Source organism: Manis pentadactyla, chromosome 11 (assembly GCF_030020395.1).
Source record: "Manis pentadactyla isolate mManPen7 chromosome 11, mManPen7.hap1, whole genome shotgun sequence".
NCBI classification, from domain to species: domain Eukaryota; kingdom Metazoa; phylum Chordata; class Mammalia; order Pholidota; family Manidae; genus Manis; species Manis pentadactyla.
This window is the reverse complement of record NC_080029.1, coordinates 62913207-62929655: the sequence shown is the minus strand read 5'-3', so window position 1 is coordinate 62929655 and position 16449 is coordinate 62913207. Positions and strand designations below refer to the sequence as shown.

The following is a 16449-nucleotide window of genomic DNA, read 5'->3' as shown; positions in this document are numbered from 1 at the left end:
ATATCCAAGGACACTTTTCAGGACCTGACATCTGTGATTTTCTAGAAATTACATTATAAAAAAATCACCCAAAGCCATAGAAATGCAATGTTTAACCCTCCACTAACAACCTGGTGTTAATGACAATTCCATCTAGAATTTAAAGACAGGATTGCTGAAAATGTACAAAATGGGAGGGGGGAAGAGGAAAAGTTTGACTTTTTCTTGCTGTGGGATTACACTCAGACCTGCCCTCTTATTTCCACTATTCTGCGAAGGCCAGAATACAAACGAGGGGCAGAAACATTTCCATTTGTTTTTGTTAGCTGTCAATAATGTTTGTAGTAGTGTTAGTGTTCATACTAACGATTTATATTAGCAGATAATGTAGGCACAGCAAATGACAACAATTTTTGTTACAGATTGTTTCAAGAAATATTACAGCTGTGTGTCTCAGGCAACAAGTTCATTCTGAAGAAAAAAATTTAATATTTCCCCAGAACATAATTAGTTCTCCAGAGGGTCACATGAAAATAAATTACTATTCCAACTTAAAGTAGACAAAATTAAAGAAAATTTTTGTTTCTTTGATTTTTTTTAAAGGGAAACTTGGTTTCATGTGGCAGTTGAGGTAATGAATGCATTAAACTTTATCAGATTGTGTAAGATCCTCTTGAAGAGAATCCTATGTTAAACTTTTTCTTTTTGAATATCATAAAATAGATACATAAGATAGATACTTATGTGTATATACTTCTATAATATATACAACAGCAAGTGTATGCAACCACTTATACCTACATACTTAGTGGGCAGACTCAGATGTGAGCATTTTGTTGGAGGAAAGAGTTATTTTTAGCACGGCGTACTACCTGTTATTTTTTTAATGTTTCTTTTCAAGTACAGCACTGATGATTGATTTATCATTCTTTGCACATTTGTTGCAGTGTCTTGCAAGTAACCAAAAAAAGAAAGCAGGAAAACGGATTTAAATCTCACACTTTCCAAAACTTTGCTACAAATCATAATAACAAAGACAACAAATGTTTAGGAAGCAGAGACCAAATGGGAAACATCATTAAATGGGAAGTCTGGGGGCCCATGCCTCGATGCCCTCGGGCATTAGGTCACTATCAGAGAGAAATGTAGCCAGCCACTTCAGCTGTGGCTTCAAATGAGACAGAAACTGCCTCAAGTTGCCGAGTCTACTCCTCCTCCATTCCTTTGAAAATCATCAAGGGAAGTTCAGAAACCCAACTACTGGAGATGGGGGTGCTGCAGACCCCGGCCTTCTCCGTGAATAAAACACATCCTTTCCTCTACTCCCTTCCATACCCAATTCCTCCAGCCACTTGGGTGGACAAGCTCACCACTGAGGGTTATAGGGGATAGGACAACACTCCTTCCAGGGGCTACTGGCTACAGAGGCACCAGAAATTGTGTTCCAAGTTGAGACAGGAGACAAAATGGGCCCCACAGAGGGTGGCCTGAAGCTGCAAGAACGTAATTGCACAATCAAAACTGCACCAGCCAGAAGGGCAAGGAAGGCCAGAGGAAGATGGTGTCCAGCATCTTATAGGAACCTGGCTGAACAAGGAAAATATTCAGCATTATCCCTCCCAATACCCATGTCTATCACTTTCCTTCCATTCTGATAGAAACTCACATTTGAAACAAACAAACCAGCACACAATGCCTTAGAGCCTATCATCTCAGATTCACAGGCTTTCTATTTCTCCACAAATAATACCCCCACTCACCCGGCTTCCAGGCTTACTCTGCTTTCCAGCTCTAATAATTAGGGGTTGGGGGTGATGTCTAGAGAGCGACTGGAGACATGCGATCAGAATTCAAGGCAGCTTCTTACAACTCTCTTGTTTATAGAAAATGAATATCTGCTTGGATAGCTTTTAGTTCTGGAAAGGGGTCAGTCTTTATCAGCAAGGTTCACGCAGATCCTGGATTTTTTTTCCCTTATCTTAAATTGACCCGCTTTTAAGATAAAGACATAATAGAGAAAGCATTGACCTTACCTGGTCCCTAATGAGTTGGAAGTCAGAAAACCCCGCTCTCATTTCCTCTTATCTGGATCGCCTGAGAAGAGACTCGCGCTACCTTTTGTGCACTCGCTCGCGCCCGGAGATAGCCCCGCACCGACGCCCTTCGCTGAACGCACTCGGAGAGTCAGCGGCCTCCAAAGTCTGAGAATTCTTCTGGGAGGTCTCAAAATCGGAGACCTCCATGGCGGCCCTAGGCCTCACCCTGCCCGAGGAGCTTTAAAATCCCTTGGAAGGCTCCCGAATAAGTCTTTCCGTTGGAAAGGCCAAGCCCTAAGCACTGGGAAGAAGAGCTGCCTATGGCGAGGCCCTTGGACTGGAGCGGGCAGGGTCTCCCCCACCTCCGAGCAAGTCCCGCGGAGCCGGCTCCGGCCTGGCTCTGGTTTCCCTCGCGGGCCCCAAGTTCCTTCCCACAGGGCCGGCTCTCTCCCAGAGCCGCTCCCGGGGCTGCTGAGGCATTCCCTGCCCCCCATACGGCCTCTGGCCTGGAGGACTCCAGCTAAACCCGCCTGAGCTCCTGCTGGGGAGGCCGCAGCCCAGGCCCCCTTATCCCCAGCTCCGAGCAACTCACTCCCGTTCTTCTCGCCTCCTCTGGACCCGGCCCAGTCCCCCGGCAACAGAGGGCTTCTTTCCTACCTCTCCGACCCACAGCTCCGGGTTCCCAGGCTGGGGCGGGGGTGGGGAGCCGCTTTGGGATGCTAAACATCAAACACGCCAAGCCTGGTGTTTCAGGCCCCGAAGCCACTAGAGCCGCTCTCCAGGGCTCTCGAGAAAGTCCCCGTGTTTACATGGCGGGGTGGGGGTGGGGGAGAGGAGGAAGGGGGGATGTTGTCTGCAAAATCTCTCCCGCTACCCGCAGCCGTCCTAGCCTAGGGATGGGTGGGGTGCTTAGGCGGGGGCGCTGAGCGTCTCCTGGATCTCGGCGCGAACTGTGCTGCCCCCACACGTGGGGGAAGCTTCTAGCTCTTCCAGGCACTTCAGCGCCCGGGGCATCCTCAGAAAGCTGATTTCTCTGCAGGGGATGCCATAACCGCCCCGGGCCAGAGATGCTGAAGATCTAGAGGAGGCCTTTTCGGGGAGAGGACTAAGATCGCCGAAACGAGACTGATCGGGATGTGGGGATGGCGGCTGACCCCAGGCTTCTGTCTTTCCCTGCGCCCAGCGCGCACCTATTTTCCTATCGAAAAGCTTCAGACTGAGTTCCAGGGCTTTTCCCGCAGCTGCAGAATTCTCCCGGCCAGGAGCGGGAGCTGGTGGGCCCCGCGTGTTGGACAAGTGGCCAAGATCCTGTCTTTTCCGGCCTCATCAGCAGACCCGGCTGAATTCACCTTTCCCCAGGACAGTAAACAGGCTTCAAATTAAGCCAGCTCTGGTTGGCGGGGAGGAGAATGTATTTGATAGCATCCCCATCCAGGGCGAGGGTACCACAGCACACTAAAATTGTGACTCAGGCGCCGACTCGGGGCTAGGATGGGCAGGCGAAGCAGCCCTGGACATTGCTCGGAACTGCCAACCGCGTCCCCGCCCAAACTTGCGCTGGACACTGGGCAGAATGAGTGGAAGCTTCCACCTCAGAGAACTGGGACCACAGAGCCAAACACCTCCCTGCCAAGCACCTGGCCTGAGCTGGGTGACTTGATCATTTACACATCTGCCAGGGACCACTGTCTGCCTATTCTAAAACAAGTGTCCAAACTTTACAGATTTTTTAAAGTTGTTTTCCAAAATGTGAGGCCTGCTGAGATTTCCCACGAACAGCACACTCTGAGATCCAATCAGCTCCGCTTTCAGATCTCTGAGTCCCTTCTGGACATTGGAGAACACATCTCAGCAGCTGCATCGGCCGTGGCAGCGCCCAGTCCTAAGGCACCGCAGGGAAGGAGCCCCAGGAAGTCCACGAAGAGGCCTGTTGGTGGGGAGCAAGGCCCCAGGTCGGGGGATTTCTTCAGAGTTTCTGGGGTCTGTGGTGGAGGTCGGTGGAGAGAGGGGGATACAAGACAGAAGGAGATGAAAGGAGAAAGGCAAGAAAGGGGAAAGGAAGAAAGCCGGGGCTCGAGGAGTGGACTGGGTCCTTGCCAAATACACCTCAGCCCCCACAGTGCGGCTCTTCCAGGCCCAGGGGAAGTGCTGGGGGCACCTGTCTCCAGCCTTCTCTGGCCACTTTCCCTGGGTAGGTTTGTCAAGGGTGACACGGAATTGGACAGCAGCCCATCTAGGGACCAGGATTTCTTTCTGTCCACAATTACTCTTTCCTCCTCCTCCCCCCAGGGCAGCCCTAATAATTCCGCAACAGTCACCTCTGGACACCAAAGAGATCAGGAAATCAGAGGTAGGAAGACAGGTTAAAAGTGATTTTGTTGTTGTTGTTGGGTGGGGAATGGCAGGGAGAGGTGGAGAGTGGGGAACAGGAGAAAGATTTGTTGTTACAAAGATTTAGGAGCCAGAGATGGAAACTGGTGGAACAGAGCGAAAGCCCAGTTCACAACGTCCTGCCAGGGTGTCCTCAGGCCAGCAGCCCAGTGGGACACCTCCTGAGGCCAGAGTCCATGAGAAGCAGGGACTTGGAGGTAGGATAGCTGTTTTAGGGCAGAGACAAAACTGGTAATGACTTCCCGCTTTCAAAAACAGGCCCCCACCAAATTCTAATTCTGACAGTCTTGGCTGCAGATTAAGAATAAAGTATTGATGTTTAAATGGACAGAAGCAATCTGTTTAGCAACAATGATCACTTATTAAGAGTTAAAATGGTCTTCCTGGCTGACTTTTAAAATGTGGGCTCATCTGTACAAGATTATGATAGATACTTAGGGCGTTTCAAAAAAAAAAACCTGAAGGCCGGTCCTGAAAACTAGTCCTTTGGCGTCATTCTCTACCTTTCTCTCTTTCCCGCCTACTGGAAGTAGTTTAGCTTTTCTCTTCTCTATTGCTGACTCCCAGAATTGTTCAAAGTTTAGTTCTACTCAATTTGGAAGCAGAACAAAACTCCCTCTTCCCATGGGGCAAGGACCCCAGGCCCAGTTAGCTTTTGAGCCTTTGAGCCCCAAACAATTCAAATCCCATCAGGCAAGCAATGAAACCCCTCCCAAATGCCATTTAAAGCCAAATCAAAACCAAACAAAAGGTGGATTTTTTAATCAGAAAAAGAATCTCTTTAATTCATATAATTTATTAGAAGCTTCTTAGGAACTATATTTAAGCCAGATATCTACATAAGTTACAACAGAAAAAAGACTGACGCTGCGAATAACAAACTGCCAAGTAATATACACAGATTTGTCAATGCCCATAAAAAATAAGATGGGCCGGGGATGGGGACTGGGGTCATTATTTTTTTTACAACAGAATGTACAGATTACTAAAAACTAGGTGTTTAGTCCAACTTTTGACAGCGTTTTACAGCTACAAGTTTACATCAAACATAAAACAATTTTAGCCAGGGCCAGTCCAGGTTGAGCCTGGGTGGCCAGAGGGCTCTAGGAGGGGACATTTCCTTTGTGTCAGTGACTAGTAGGTTCTGTGGGAGTCTTTCCCCAGCCCTCCTCTCTCCTTCGAAAGAGATCTTGGTATTTACAAGAGAGTCCACGTTGCTGGCATAGTGTAACCCAGAATGAAATTTGCGATCTTTGGAGTCCAGAGCCTGTCAGTGGTTAGAGCCCTCTCCAAACTACCCCGCCCAAGCGTGGGGAACCCATTTGAGTCACCTAAGTGACACCCCCAAAGCTGTTCTTGTTGTGTCCTTCTCTGTTTAAAGACTCCTTAAATAATTGGATTTGCTTGGTTGTTTTTATTTTCTTGGAAAAACCCCCACAAATTTAAGGAAAAAAGAAAGAAAGAAAGACGTCCAGCAGTTTGGCCTTTGTGTTTTTTCCCTTGGTCTAAACGGGGCAGGTTCTTAAGAAAAGTCGAAGCGCATGGAGCTGCGGGTGGTTGGTAGTGTGGGGCAGGCAGGAGGGGAAGCGAAGAGGCAGCGCGCTGGGCTAGGCCCGGCACGGCGTCCTCTCACCAGGTCCGACCATATAGCAAGGTGGAGCAGGACATGGTGCCGTAGTCCGAGCCCGAGGAGTTCAGGTGGGATAGGGTGGAGACCTGGCCCTGCAGCGCTGCGGGGCTGGCGGCGTGGTGCGCCAGGTCCGGAGACTGGCCCGCGCTGCCCGGCTGGTGACCTGGGTGTGCACCCAACCCGGGGCCACTGCTACCCACTGAGATCGCCGCCGCCGCCGCCTGCGCGGCCTGCGCCTGCTGCTGCGCCTGCTGTGGCGCGTGGCCTTGCAGGGTGGCTGTGCCAGGAGCGGGCGCGCCCGCCTGGCAGGGTTTGCCGTCTTTCACCAGGACCGGCACGGCCACGCGGCGCGGCGACTGCTGCTGCGCTTGCTGCTGGCATCCGGCTCCCCCGCCGCCGCCGCTGTCCTGCTGCAGTTGCTGCTGGGCCGCCTTGTCCTTGGCTTGACGCTTCATCTTGTAGCGGTGGTTCTGGAACCAGATCTTGACCTGAGTGGGTGTCAGGTGGATCATACTGGCCAGGTGCTCGCGCTCAGGCGCCGACAGGTACTTCTGCTGCTTGAAGCGCCGCTCCAGTTCGTACACCTGCGCCTGGGAGAACAGCACCCGGCGCTTCCGGCGCGGTGCGCTTGGCAGCGGGGCCATGTTCTTGCTCACGTCCCCCAGCGAGCCCAGGCCGCCCATGCCGCTCATGTTCATGCCGCTCGCCGGGCCCATGAAGCGGGAGACTGTAAGCGACAAACGCACAGGGTCGGCCGGGGCCGGGCCGGGCCAGGCCACCTGTGCCTCTCGCGCGCTTGGCCGGCCCAGTCCGCCCCGACGGCGCCCTCCTCACCGAGGCCACCTCGGCGCTGAGAGGCCTCCGCCGCCTGGGATCGCTAGCGCAGCCCCAGGACAGGCCGTCGAGGGGTTACGGGAGAGCTCCCCTCCTCAACCCCGGCTATCTCGCTTAGTCTCAATGCTCCACCCAAAACACGCAGTGGGGAAAGGCCGCTCCTCTTCCTTTCTGCCCAACCCCGCCGGAGTCTCGGGCTTAGCGGGGCCACTGGCGGCGAACGGGACCCAGACCAGGAGCTGCGGTCCTACGGTAGACCCCCAACTTTGGGGGTTCAGGGGAGGGAGGTGTTCACTTTTGAAAGCTAGAGCCCCCCCAGACGCTTTGCCTCCTGGCCGCTCCCTCCTGTCAGCCCAGTGAGGACACTAGCGGTACCGGCGGGCCGGACGCCTGAGCGCGTCGCAGCAGGGCAGCCTCCCACCCCGCCAGGCCGCGCCTCTTAGCGCCCCGCTTGCCCTGGCTCCCTTAGTTGGGGGTGGGGGGTGCCTCCCTCGGCACTCCGAGGTCTCTGCGCGGAGCGAAGCTGCCCCCAGGCAGTATCTGGGAGACGCAGAATACTAGTACCTGCCCGCAGTATTCCAACGCTACTAAGTGTCTCCTCGGATCCCTCAGCCCAGCGGAGAGGAATCCCCAGCTCCCACGCCCGACTCCCTGGCGCCGCTGCCGGGCCGCCCACCCTGATGCCCAGCGCGCAGCCTGCAGGCGCGGCGCCTTCCTGGAGGCTCTCCCCGCACCTCCCGCGCTCAGCCCGCGGCCCCGCAGTGGGGCGGCCTCACTTACTGGGGGGGAAGCGCGGGTCTGGGTTCGCGCCGTACCATCCGGGGCCCGAGGCGCTGTTCCGCATGGTGTCCTGGTACGGCGGCAGCTCGCTCATGTTGCCCAGGTTGCCGTTGCAGTAGCCCCCCACGGCGGAGTGCGAGAGCTGGGGCACCCCCGCCGCCGTCATGTGGTAGGCGGCGGTGACGGCGCTGTGGTGCCCCACGGCATGCTGTTGCATGGCCGCAGCCGGCGGTGCTGCCTGGCCCTGCCTGTAAGCCGCCAGCGGAGCCCCGAGGCCGCCGCCCTCCATGCCCACTTTCTTGTAGCTTTCCTCCAGGGGACTCAAGATGTCAGACACTGAGAACGGAGTCGTGTGCTTTGGACTCATCGACATGATTCGGCGGCGGCTGGAGGAGGAAGGAAGAGGAGGAAAAAAAAAAGGGAGAGGGGGAAGGCGAAGTCTCGCTGCTTTTTTTTCTCCTTTTGCCAAATATTCTGGTGTTACCTTAACGCCGATCTTGTTGGATGTACACGTAACCGAGTGGACCGAGTCCGCCTTAATTGGCTTGAGTGGAGGCTCGGGGGCTGCCTCGCGTTTGTTTTAGCCCGGCGCCAGGTTTTAGGCAGCCACCAGAGGCGGGGCGTAAGCGCTAAAGCAACAAGACAATAGAAGCCTACATCTTGCCCGAGATAATTAGCTTACATGCTGATGACAAGGTAAACACCTTTAAGTTTCACTTGTCAGGATTTTTAGGTCTCAGAGAGGGAGGGAGGGAGAGAGAGCGGCAGAGACAGCGACCTAAAGCTTTTCTTTCCCCCTCCTCTGGACACCCCCACCCCATTTTTTGTGGGGTGCGAGCGGTGCGCGGGGGGAGGCGGGGAGGGAAAGAAGGAGGGAACCGAGAGAGGGGAGGGAAAGAGGTGGGGTGGGGAGTAGCCGAGGAGGAGGGATGGTGGGGAGGAAGCAAGGTGAATGCTGCTTTGCAACCAACTTGCGAAGTTGCGAACCACTTTCCGAAACAGTCGGGGTTCCCCGGCGGGGACCGGTCTTTAGAGGGCGGGGGCCAAGGGACAGGGTGGGGGATTCACCTGAGCCTGCTGGGGCTGCTCCTCCCTCCCGCCGCGGCCTCCCAGCCCCGCGCCTTCCCACTGCCTCCGGACCACATCCGGCTTCGCGGCGCAGAGCCCCGGTCGCCACCGAATGAGCTTGAGAGTCTGGGGACGAACCCTGGGGCCGCACTGTTGGTCTGCGTGTCTGTCTGTCTGCCTCTTCTGTCGCCGTCAGAGGGACACCTCTGCTCCCCGCCCCCTTTCCCCTTACCCGAGGGAGAATCCCAGCCGGCAGAGGGGGCGCTAAGTAGGGGATCGGCTGCTTCCGAGAGGCTGCCCCAGATCCCGGCGTCCTCCTCCTCCCAGCTCAGGGCCCTGACAGTGGGCCCGGTCCCTCTGCATCATGACCCCCCTAACCCACACGCGGCTCCCTTTCCCCACCCCCACCCCAGGCCAAGACAAGCACACCAACTGGTCGCCAAAACTGCAAGGCTGGGGGGCACTAACGCGAGGGACCATCACTGAAGTTGCCCCACCTCGAACAAACCTGGTGTCCCCGACCCTCGCCCATCTCCCGGACACGCAGGGCTCTGGGGCTGGAGCTGACTTTCCGAGGACATCACAGCCCCAGCACCTGAGCCCAGGGCCACGCTGTTATCCCCTCTGATGCTTCAAGGAGGGCGCGGGCAGGGAGCGTCGTGAGTGCCCGCCCGCCTGTTGCGGGGCGGAACTGAGCCTGAACCCCGGCGGGACCAGCTGGCCGGGAGGGGCGAATCCGGAGGCGCGAGCAGCCTGGCGGGCGGTAGGCTGTGCTGAGGCTCGCCTCCTCCCGGAGCTCAGCCATGCAAAAGTGCACTTGCTTCCCCGGGAATAACCAAATATCTTTGTTTAAAGTGGGGGCATAAATGGCCAGTCGCTTTGTGGCCACGCTGGATATTAGTAGATGAGGATCATTCTGCTTCAATTGGGCGCCTCTCATCCGGAGAGCAAGAAACTGCTTAGGAGGAAGTGGGTTTCCTGTCCGCGCGTTCCCAGGCTTCAAGTGTGAGCCCAGCGCCTTGAAGGGTCCTTGGGAGCCTGGAGAGGGGGAGCTGTGGGCTGCGCTCCCCAACCGGGCGGGAGGCCTACGGCCGCGGATCCGCTCCGGCCAGGCCCGGGCCTCCAGCCGAGTGGACTAAGGAGCCTGAGCTGAGCCCCAGGCAGCAGATTCTGAGACCCACTCCGACTTTCTCAGTCGGATTTTAAACGTTTTGTTGTTCTGTTTTCTCTTTGGCTGTTTTAGCCTCCTCTCCGCGCTGGGGGCTGGGAGGGCGGAGCGCTCCCCGGCAGGGCAGGGGCCTCTAAGACACTGCGGGGGCCGGTTAAGGAGGCTTCTCGAATTTGGTTTTTGTTTTCACATTTTTCTTTCCCCTCCTTGTGGAGAAGGAGCTCCCGATGATGAACAGGCACTTTCGAACGATTTAATTCAGCAGGTTAGGCGCCCTTTCCATTAATAGCAATTGTAGTAGGGAAAGTTGTTTTGTTTATTGGCTTTTTATTTTAAGATTTCAATCCTCTCCATGAGGAGTGCTCTGCACTCCCTCATTACAAAGCCAACTTATATACTCATATACGCTCTCCTCACCACCTACGTCCTTTACAAGGGGGAGAGAAAGCCCAGGGCGCCCCCCACACCCCCTTGCGGGCCCACGTTTTCGTGCGGCAGCCCCCTTGGCGGCTTGGGGCAAGCAACCCTGCCTCTGGGCGCGGAGACGAGCATGTCCGGTGTGCTGCGAAAGACAGGTGCCAAGCCGGCTCCTCCCAAGGGACTTCTCTGGGGGGCGCTCTGAGGCCCCATTAACCGCGATATGGTCAATGTGATTGATGTCTAAGCCCAGGAAGCAAGGAGGGAAGACGGCGCCGTGCTCGAGTGAACAGTCGAGGAGGACAGTGAACAAAACAATGCAGATCTTGTCTGCAAGCAGCCCTGGGCCAGTGTTTGGACTGAGATCTTAATGCCTGTGTGGGGTGGGTTTCCCAGTCACCTGTCTTTGTTTTCTCCCTCCCTCTCCATTATTTCTTATTATTGGTGAGTGTAAGAAACACCAAGTGTAGAACGTTGTGTGTCTGTCCCAGTTTCAATGCCATTTAGAAATGAGGTAATTCTTTCCAGGGTTTTGTGAGATTCAAAAGTATCTGGCACATGAAAGTGCTTTGAAAGCTTTGGAAATTTTTTTAAGTTCAGCGACAACGCTGGAGATTTCTGTGTTGCTGTCATTAGTATTCCCCTACTCCCACCTTTTAAGGTCCTGTATCTGAGTAAAGGGAAGAGTTGGGTGCATCTTGCAGTCTCGGAGCTGTGCCTCCTCTTCCCTTCGCCTCACTCCAGCTCCACATCAGGCCCGGGCGCACGTGGCTGGCAGCTCCCCAGCCCCACTCTAGGCCCACAGTCACGACCAGGACCTCCGAGCTACGCAGCAGGTGATGGGTCACGGAGCTAAGCAGGAGCGGGAACTGGAGGTGCGGGTGCGTGCAAAGGCTCCTGCGCCAGCCTTTCCGCGCAACCAAGATTGGGCTGCAACCTCCTCCCACAGGCGTGCGCACCAGCACCTGCTCGCGCCCAGACCTCGCCTGAGCCTCTGTACCGCCCTGCTGCACTCATCCCTGTGCCTCTTGGACCCTTGCCCCTTCGTCTATGCACAGCGCTCCGCACTTTCCATGTGCGCTGAACTGCCAAGAATAAGCCTGAAGACCAAAGCGTCGTGAGGAGAAAAGGCAGACGTCTCCAAGCAAAGGCCTTTAGACTCATTCCTCTGACCCCAACACCTCTTCCTGACCAAAGAGTGTCCTTTATTTCAGCCGCCTCGGGACTCATCTCAGATAGAGCGGTCACCCTAGTTAAACCAGTAATTTCTCCATGGCTGCAGGGACAACTGGGAATCCTGAGTCCACCCCATGGGGTCTGCGCGTCTCCCTTTATCCCTGAACTAACTCGCTCCCGAGTGGGGCGGGAGTGGTTAGGCAGCGGCAGGAAACCGTCCATATCTGGCCTCTTAGGGAGCTTTCGCTGGCGCGGCCGCACAAGGCCCCCTCGATCCCGGCCCCGCTCTGCTTTGCTGGCTTTCGCTCAGCCCAGAATCTTGCAGCCCCGGAGGCACAGGACGGGGCGGGCGGGAGGCAGGGCATTGCCAACAGCCTTTGCTCAACACCCACCCGCCTGGCCGAAGGGAAATACCCTTCTCTCCCTCCAGGGACACTTTGAGAATTTAGAAGAGAGGGCTCATTTAGAAGGCCAGTTAGGGGTCTGTAGCTCTGACCGGGTGGGGGTTGAGAATTCCCTCTTTCCCCCGTTTTTCTAATTTTCTCCATGGTCCTTCTCACCTCTCCTAGGGCAGTGAGAACCATGCTTCCCGGTGGTATTACTTTGCTGAGTTTTATCACAACTGGTGATTTCATTAAACAAACACTTGAGTTGTGCCAGGCTCTGTGCTATGCCTGAAAATCCAGACTTAAAACAAGGTAGATGCAGGTTGTAATGAAGGTTTGTGTGTGGATTTTTGAATAATTTTTCGATCTTCAAGCACTCAGGGGTCATGCGCAATGCAATTGAGCAGCAGAGTCCAGGGGTTCCAGCGCCGACTTTACCACTTTGTAGCTGTGGTGCAGCTCTTGTAGATTTCCACCACACCCGGGAGCTGGTCCCATCACAGCCAGAGTAAACAAGGGTTTTGTGTTCTGGGTCCCTTCTTCCTGTTTTAATTTATCCTTGAATCCTCCAATGCCTTAATAAGACCCTGTTTTATTTATCCTTGAATCCTCCAATGCCTCAAGAAATGTTGGGTGAAGGGAACAAAGTCTCTTGGCATCTGACTCCTGAGCAAAAATGGTCATAACTTGCCCCGTGTATCTTCCAGGTTGTACTGGGGATCCAAATATTTAAGGATGAGATCCTCTGTGTGAATTTGTAAATCATCAAAATCGCTAGCAAATGGAAGGGGTTATTACTTCTGGTTCTGTATCTTGGAGTTATAGAAACTGTGAATTCAGGTTCTAACTAAGCATTGGGGCTGCTCCCGCGCCCAGGCCCGCGGAGGGCGTCTTCTTCAGCCAGGTGCAGGCTCTAGAGCAAGGCTGAGCTGGCTTTATGGGGGCCGTCGAGGCAACTCCAGAGAGGGGAAAGCAGAGCTCTGGGGGCTGCTGCTCTCCAATCCTGAGATGCAAGGAATGGAGACAGGACCTGGAGCCCCCTCAGAAGGGCGTCTTCCTCCCCCTGAAGGATCTCACAAGATCCCTCTGTGCACTGTTCCCAGGCACCAGAATTGGGAATCTCTCGAGGATCTGAGCAAAGTGCAGGGAACTGCAGTCAGGCGGCTTCCTCGAGGAGGCTTTAGCAGCATCACTGTGAGGAAGGGATTCGGAGGTCGGGGCTAAGGCACGTTCTTTCCACTGCTCACCGCCTCAGCTTGACCGTCTGGGGTGTTTGTGGGCAACCTTCCTGTTGGGGACGCTCTCCTCAAGCGCTGTCTTCTGGACAGGCCCTGGGGGACGAGGTCTTAGGTAAGGGCGCAGCTCCTGTGCAGCCTTCTCCCTGCATGGCGCACTCTGGAGTTTGAATGGAGGCGAGGTCCTGCACGTGAAGGCCAAAGTCCTGCAGAAGAACAGTGTGTCCCCCACTCTACCTCCCCGACTGAGGCCTCTGGTGTGAAGACCCTTTCCTCTGTTACGGGAAGCCCTCCAAGAGGTTGACACCAGTGGTCTCAAAACCTGCCTATTTTCATGTTTCACAGTTCAAGCCTAACTAACACTTACCCTCCCCTAACTCCAGAGGCGCCCCCTGGCGGAAAGGAGTCTGAGGAAGGGGCGAATTTGGGGACTGGCTTACAGAGAGATGGGGAACCCAGCGCTAGCAGCACCCTTCGAAATGCAGAGAAACCAAAATGAGGTGGGAAGTGGGGCCACGGGGGGCCTTGCAGCTGCTCGGAGACCCAGCGGGACGGATGCGGGGCGCCGCAAGACCGATGCGGTAGCTAAGCGAGAGCTCTACGGAGAACCGGCTCCTATTTCCTCCCAGATCTTCGTTACTGTATACTTAAGAGCCTCTAAGCGGGCGAAAGAGCGGATAGCAGTGATTCTGCCATACTGGACAGAGAGGAAGTCCCCACCCTAAGGAGCGGGGACACCCGCGGAGGTGTCGCAAAGAAAGTTTTTGCAGCTGTTGCTAGGACCGAAATGACAGATTCTGAAGGATCCTCGCGGTGGCGCGGCTTGTTTCACCCCAGGACCTGTGGAGCCGCACCTAGCTTTAGATGTCTGAAACCTGCAGCTCTTTCTTCCATTTCCCATCAAACTGCAGCCCCAACAGTGTGCGCCCATGGGCCCTGAGTGATCATGTTTCCCGCAGAGTCTCGGCAGAGCTGGGTTTTTTAGTTCGGCTCCTTTCTCCTCTCCAACCTCCCACTCTTCCCCCAGGCCCAGTCACTTAGCCCGAACAAAGTTTTAGGTAGCCACAATACAAACTCCAGCCACTTTTTGGAGATCGCTGCTGCTGTGGGTTCTCTGGGAAATGACCAACGCTGGCTTCCTGCTAGCAGCCGAGTACTCGGGGACTGTCTCTGACAGTTGCGGACGGAGGCGATCCGTATCGCCCTCTTCCGGCCATTACGAGAACTGCATTTTCGGGCCGCTTTGTTACCAGGTCTGCCGGTCTTGTTCAGAGACTGTGGTGGTTCATCCGTCACGAACTTGCCCACTTAAGTATTTATCATGCTATCCACCCGATCGTACTTCTGCCTATCAATCGGCCCACCCAAAGCCACTGAAATATAGGTCATGATTGATTCTTGAGGTCATTCAGCCTTCTGCTCCTGCTTTTGGAAAGAGCCCATGTGTAGATCAGGGTCGTGCAAGTTGTTGTGATACCTAACGCTGTTCTGATTATGCTTTGTTTTAAAATCTCATTGTAAGAATTTACTCTTCATATATGATGGCAGCTGGACAGGTATTTCGTGGCCAGGGATGTAGATTGCACTTTCCACATGTCCAAAGCCTGCAGAAAGCTATGGCCCTAATTGCTGTACCCAAGGGGCCTCTGCTTTGCTGTTGTAGCATAGGTGCAAGAGCCTAGAAATTAAAAGTGGAGTAATACTTCTGGACTAGTGGCACTAAGTTGAGTGCCCTCTAGCCCTCCAATCTTTGGCACCAACTCACCCAGCCAGGCTTTTACTCAAATGGTTTCTAGTCAAGATTGGATCCTCTCCACCTGCCTCCCTATATGCCTAAATTCTCTGCTTTTTAAATTTTCCACTTAGCCTAATGTCATTATTCCCACCCCCATTACTAAGTCATACCCTCCTTTTTAAAAAGCCCAGTTGCCTCCTCCAACAACTAAGTGTCTGACACACAGTAGGAGCTCAATGTTTGCAGAATAAATGAATGAATCGTTATTACACTTCTCTGTTACATTAATAAGACAACGCACCCTAATCGAATTATTTCCTAATTGTTTAATATGTGTTTCTGTTCTCTTTTTAGCGTGGCTGTAGGGTCCTTGATTTTAAGGGCCATGCCAGACACTCAGACACGTCCCCAGTGCATGGCAGCATTTGATAATGTTAATCACCTTTATTCAAAATTCTCTCATTGACTTGAGTCACCACTCATTCATGGTTCTCCTCTTCTGTATCAGGCATTTCTTCTCCATTGCTGGACTTTCTTCCGCTACTGTACACCCATCTCCATGGCTTCAACTGCCACCTATTGCTGATGGTTCCCAAATACATATGTCCAGCCAAACTCTCACCAGAGCTTCAGACCTATTATTTCCAGTTGTTAACCTCTTCATGTGAATGTCCACCAAACTTAACATATCCCAATCTGAACTCATAATACTGCCTCAATTTGCTTCTTGTTCTGTGTTAAAGGTATGCACATCTCCCCTTCCCCATTGCCCCCATAAGCTCTTGTAATAGTCAGATTGGGCTGTCATAATAAAATACCATAGACTGAGTAACTTAAACAGCAGAAATTTATTTTCTCCAGTTCTGAAAAGTCCAAGATTAAGGTTCCACAGGGTTCAGCTTCAAGTGAAGACTCTTCCTAGCTTGCATAAGCACCTTCTCACTGTGTCCTCACACAATGGAGAGGAGATCTCTCTCTCTCTTCCTCTTCTTATAGGGCCACAGTCCTACCTGATAAAAGCCTCAACCTTGTGACCTCATTTAACATACTCAACATTAATTATCTCCTAAATTCCTATCTCCAGATACTGTCACATTGAGGGTTAGGGCTTCAACATACGAATTTGGGGAAACAAAATTCGGTCTAAAGCAGCTCCCAAGTCAGATAACTGATTATTGAACTTTTCCTCTTATCCAAGTCATAAAGTTATATCAACTCCACATCTTAGATGCCTCCCAAATTCAGTCCCACTTCTCATAACAGTTTTCTTTCCTTTCACTGACTGTTTATCATCTATTGCCTAATCATCTAGCTGTTATCTCTATCATTAGGCTCAGATGATCGTTAGCATTTTTTAACAATAAAGTATTTTTAAATTAATGTACATTTTTTAGACATAATGCCATTGCACACTTAATAGACTACAGAAAACTGTAAACATACCTTCTACATGCACTTGGAAACCACTCATTTTATTGCAGTGGTCTGGAATCAAACCTGCAATATCTCTGTGATATGCCTATAGGCATTTACTGCTACAAATTTACTTATAAGCACTGCTTTAGCTGCATCTCATACATTTTGATAGGGTACATTTTCACTTTTATTTTTCAA

General features: G+C 53.2%; 1 protein-coding gene across 4 annotated transcripts; it reads right to left on the bottom strand.

The window, feature by feature from the left end:
* Positions 1–5162: 5162 nt before the first annotated feature.
* Positions 5163–9913, bottom strand: NKX2-1 (NK2 homeobox 1). Of its 4 annotated transcripts, none has more exons than XM_036881357.2 (3): positions 9216–9913; positions 7651–8036; positions 5163–6763 (listed from the first exon to the last, which is right to left on the bottom strand). In XM_036881357.2, exons 1-3 carry the CDS (start codon positions 9248–9250, stop codon positions 6036–6038), a joined length of 1149 nt encoding a protein of 382 aa, XP_036737252.1. In that variant the 5' UTR covers positions 9251–9913; the 3' UTR covers positions 5163–6035. The 4 variants fall into 4 exon arrangements, with proteins under 4 accessions (XP_036737252.1, XP_036737254.1, XP_036737251.1 ...); XM_036881359.2 differs by having other exon boundaries at positions 9227–9912; XM_036881356.2 differs by lacking the exon at positions 9216–9913 and adding an exon at positions 8719–8910.
* Positions 9914–16449: the final 6536 nt, after the last annotated feature.

Excerpts from the sequence above, each read along its gene's own strand:
- NKX2-1 (XM_036881356.2), bottom strand. The coding sequence starts at position 8,795 with ATGTGGTCCGGAGGCAGTGGGAAGGCGCGGGGCTGGGAGGCCGCGGCG. Across the intron at positions 8,037-8,718 it reads AGCAGCCCCAGCAGGCTCAG|CCGCCGCCGAATCATGTCGA; the intron begins GTGAATCCCCCA and ends TTCCTCCTCCAG. Across the intron at positions 6,764-7,650 it reads AGACCCGCGCTTCCCCCCCA|TCTCCCGCTTCATGGGCCCG; the intron begins GTAAGTGAGGCC and ends TGTCGCTTACAG.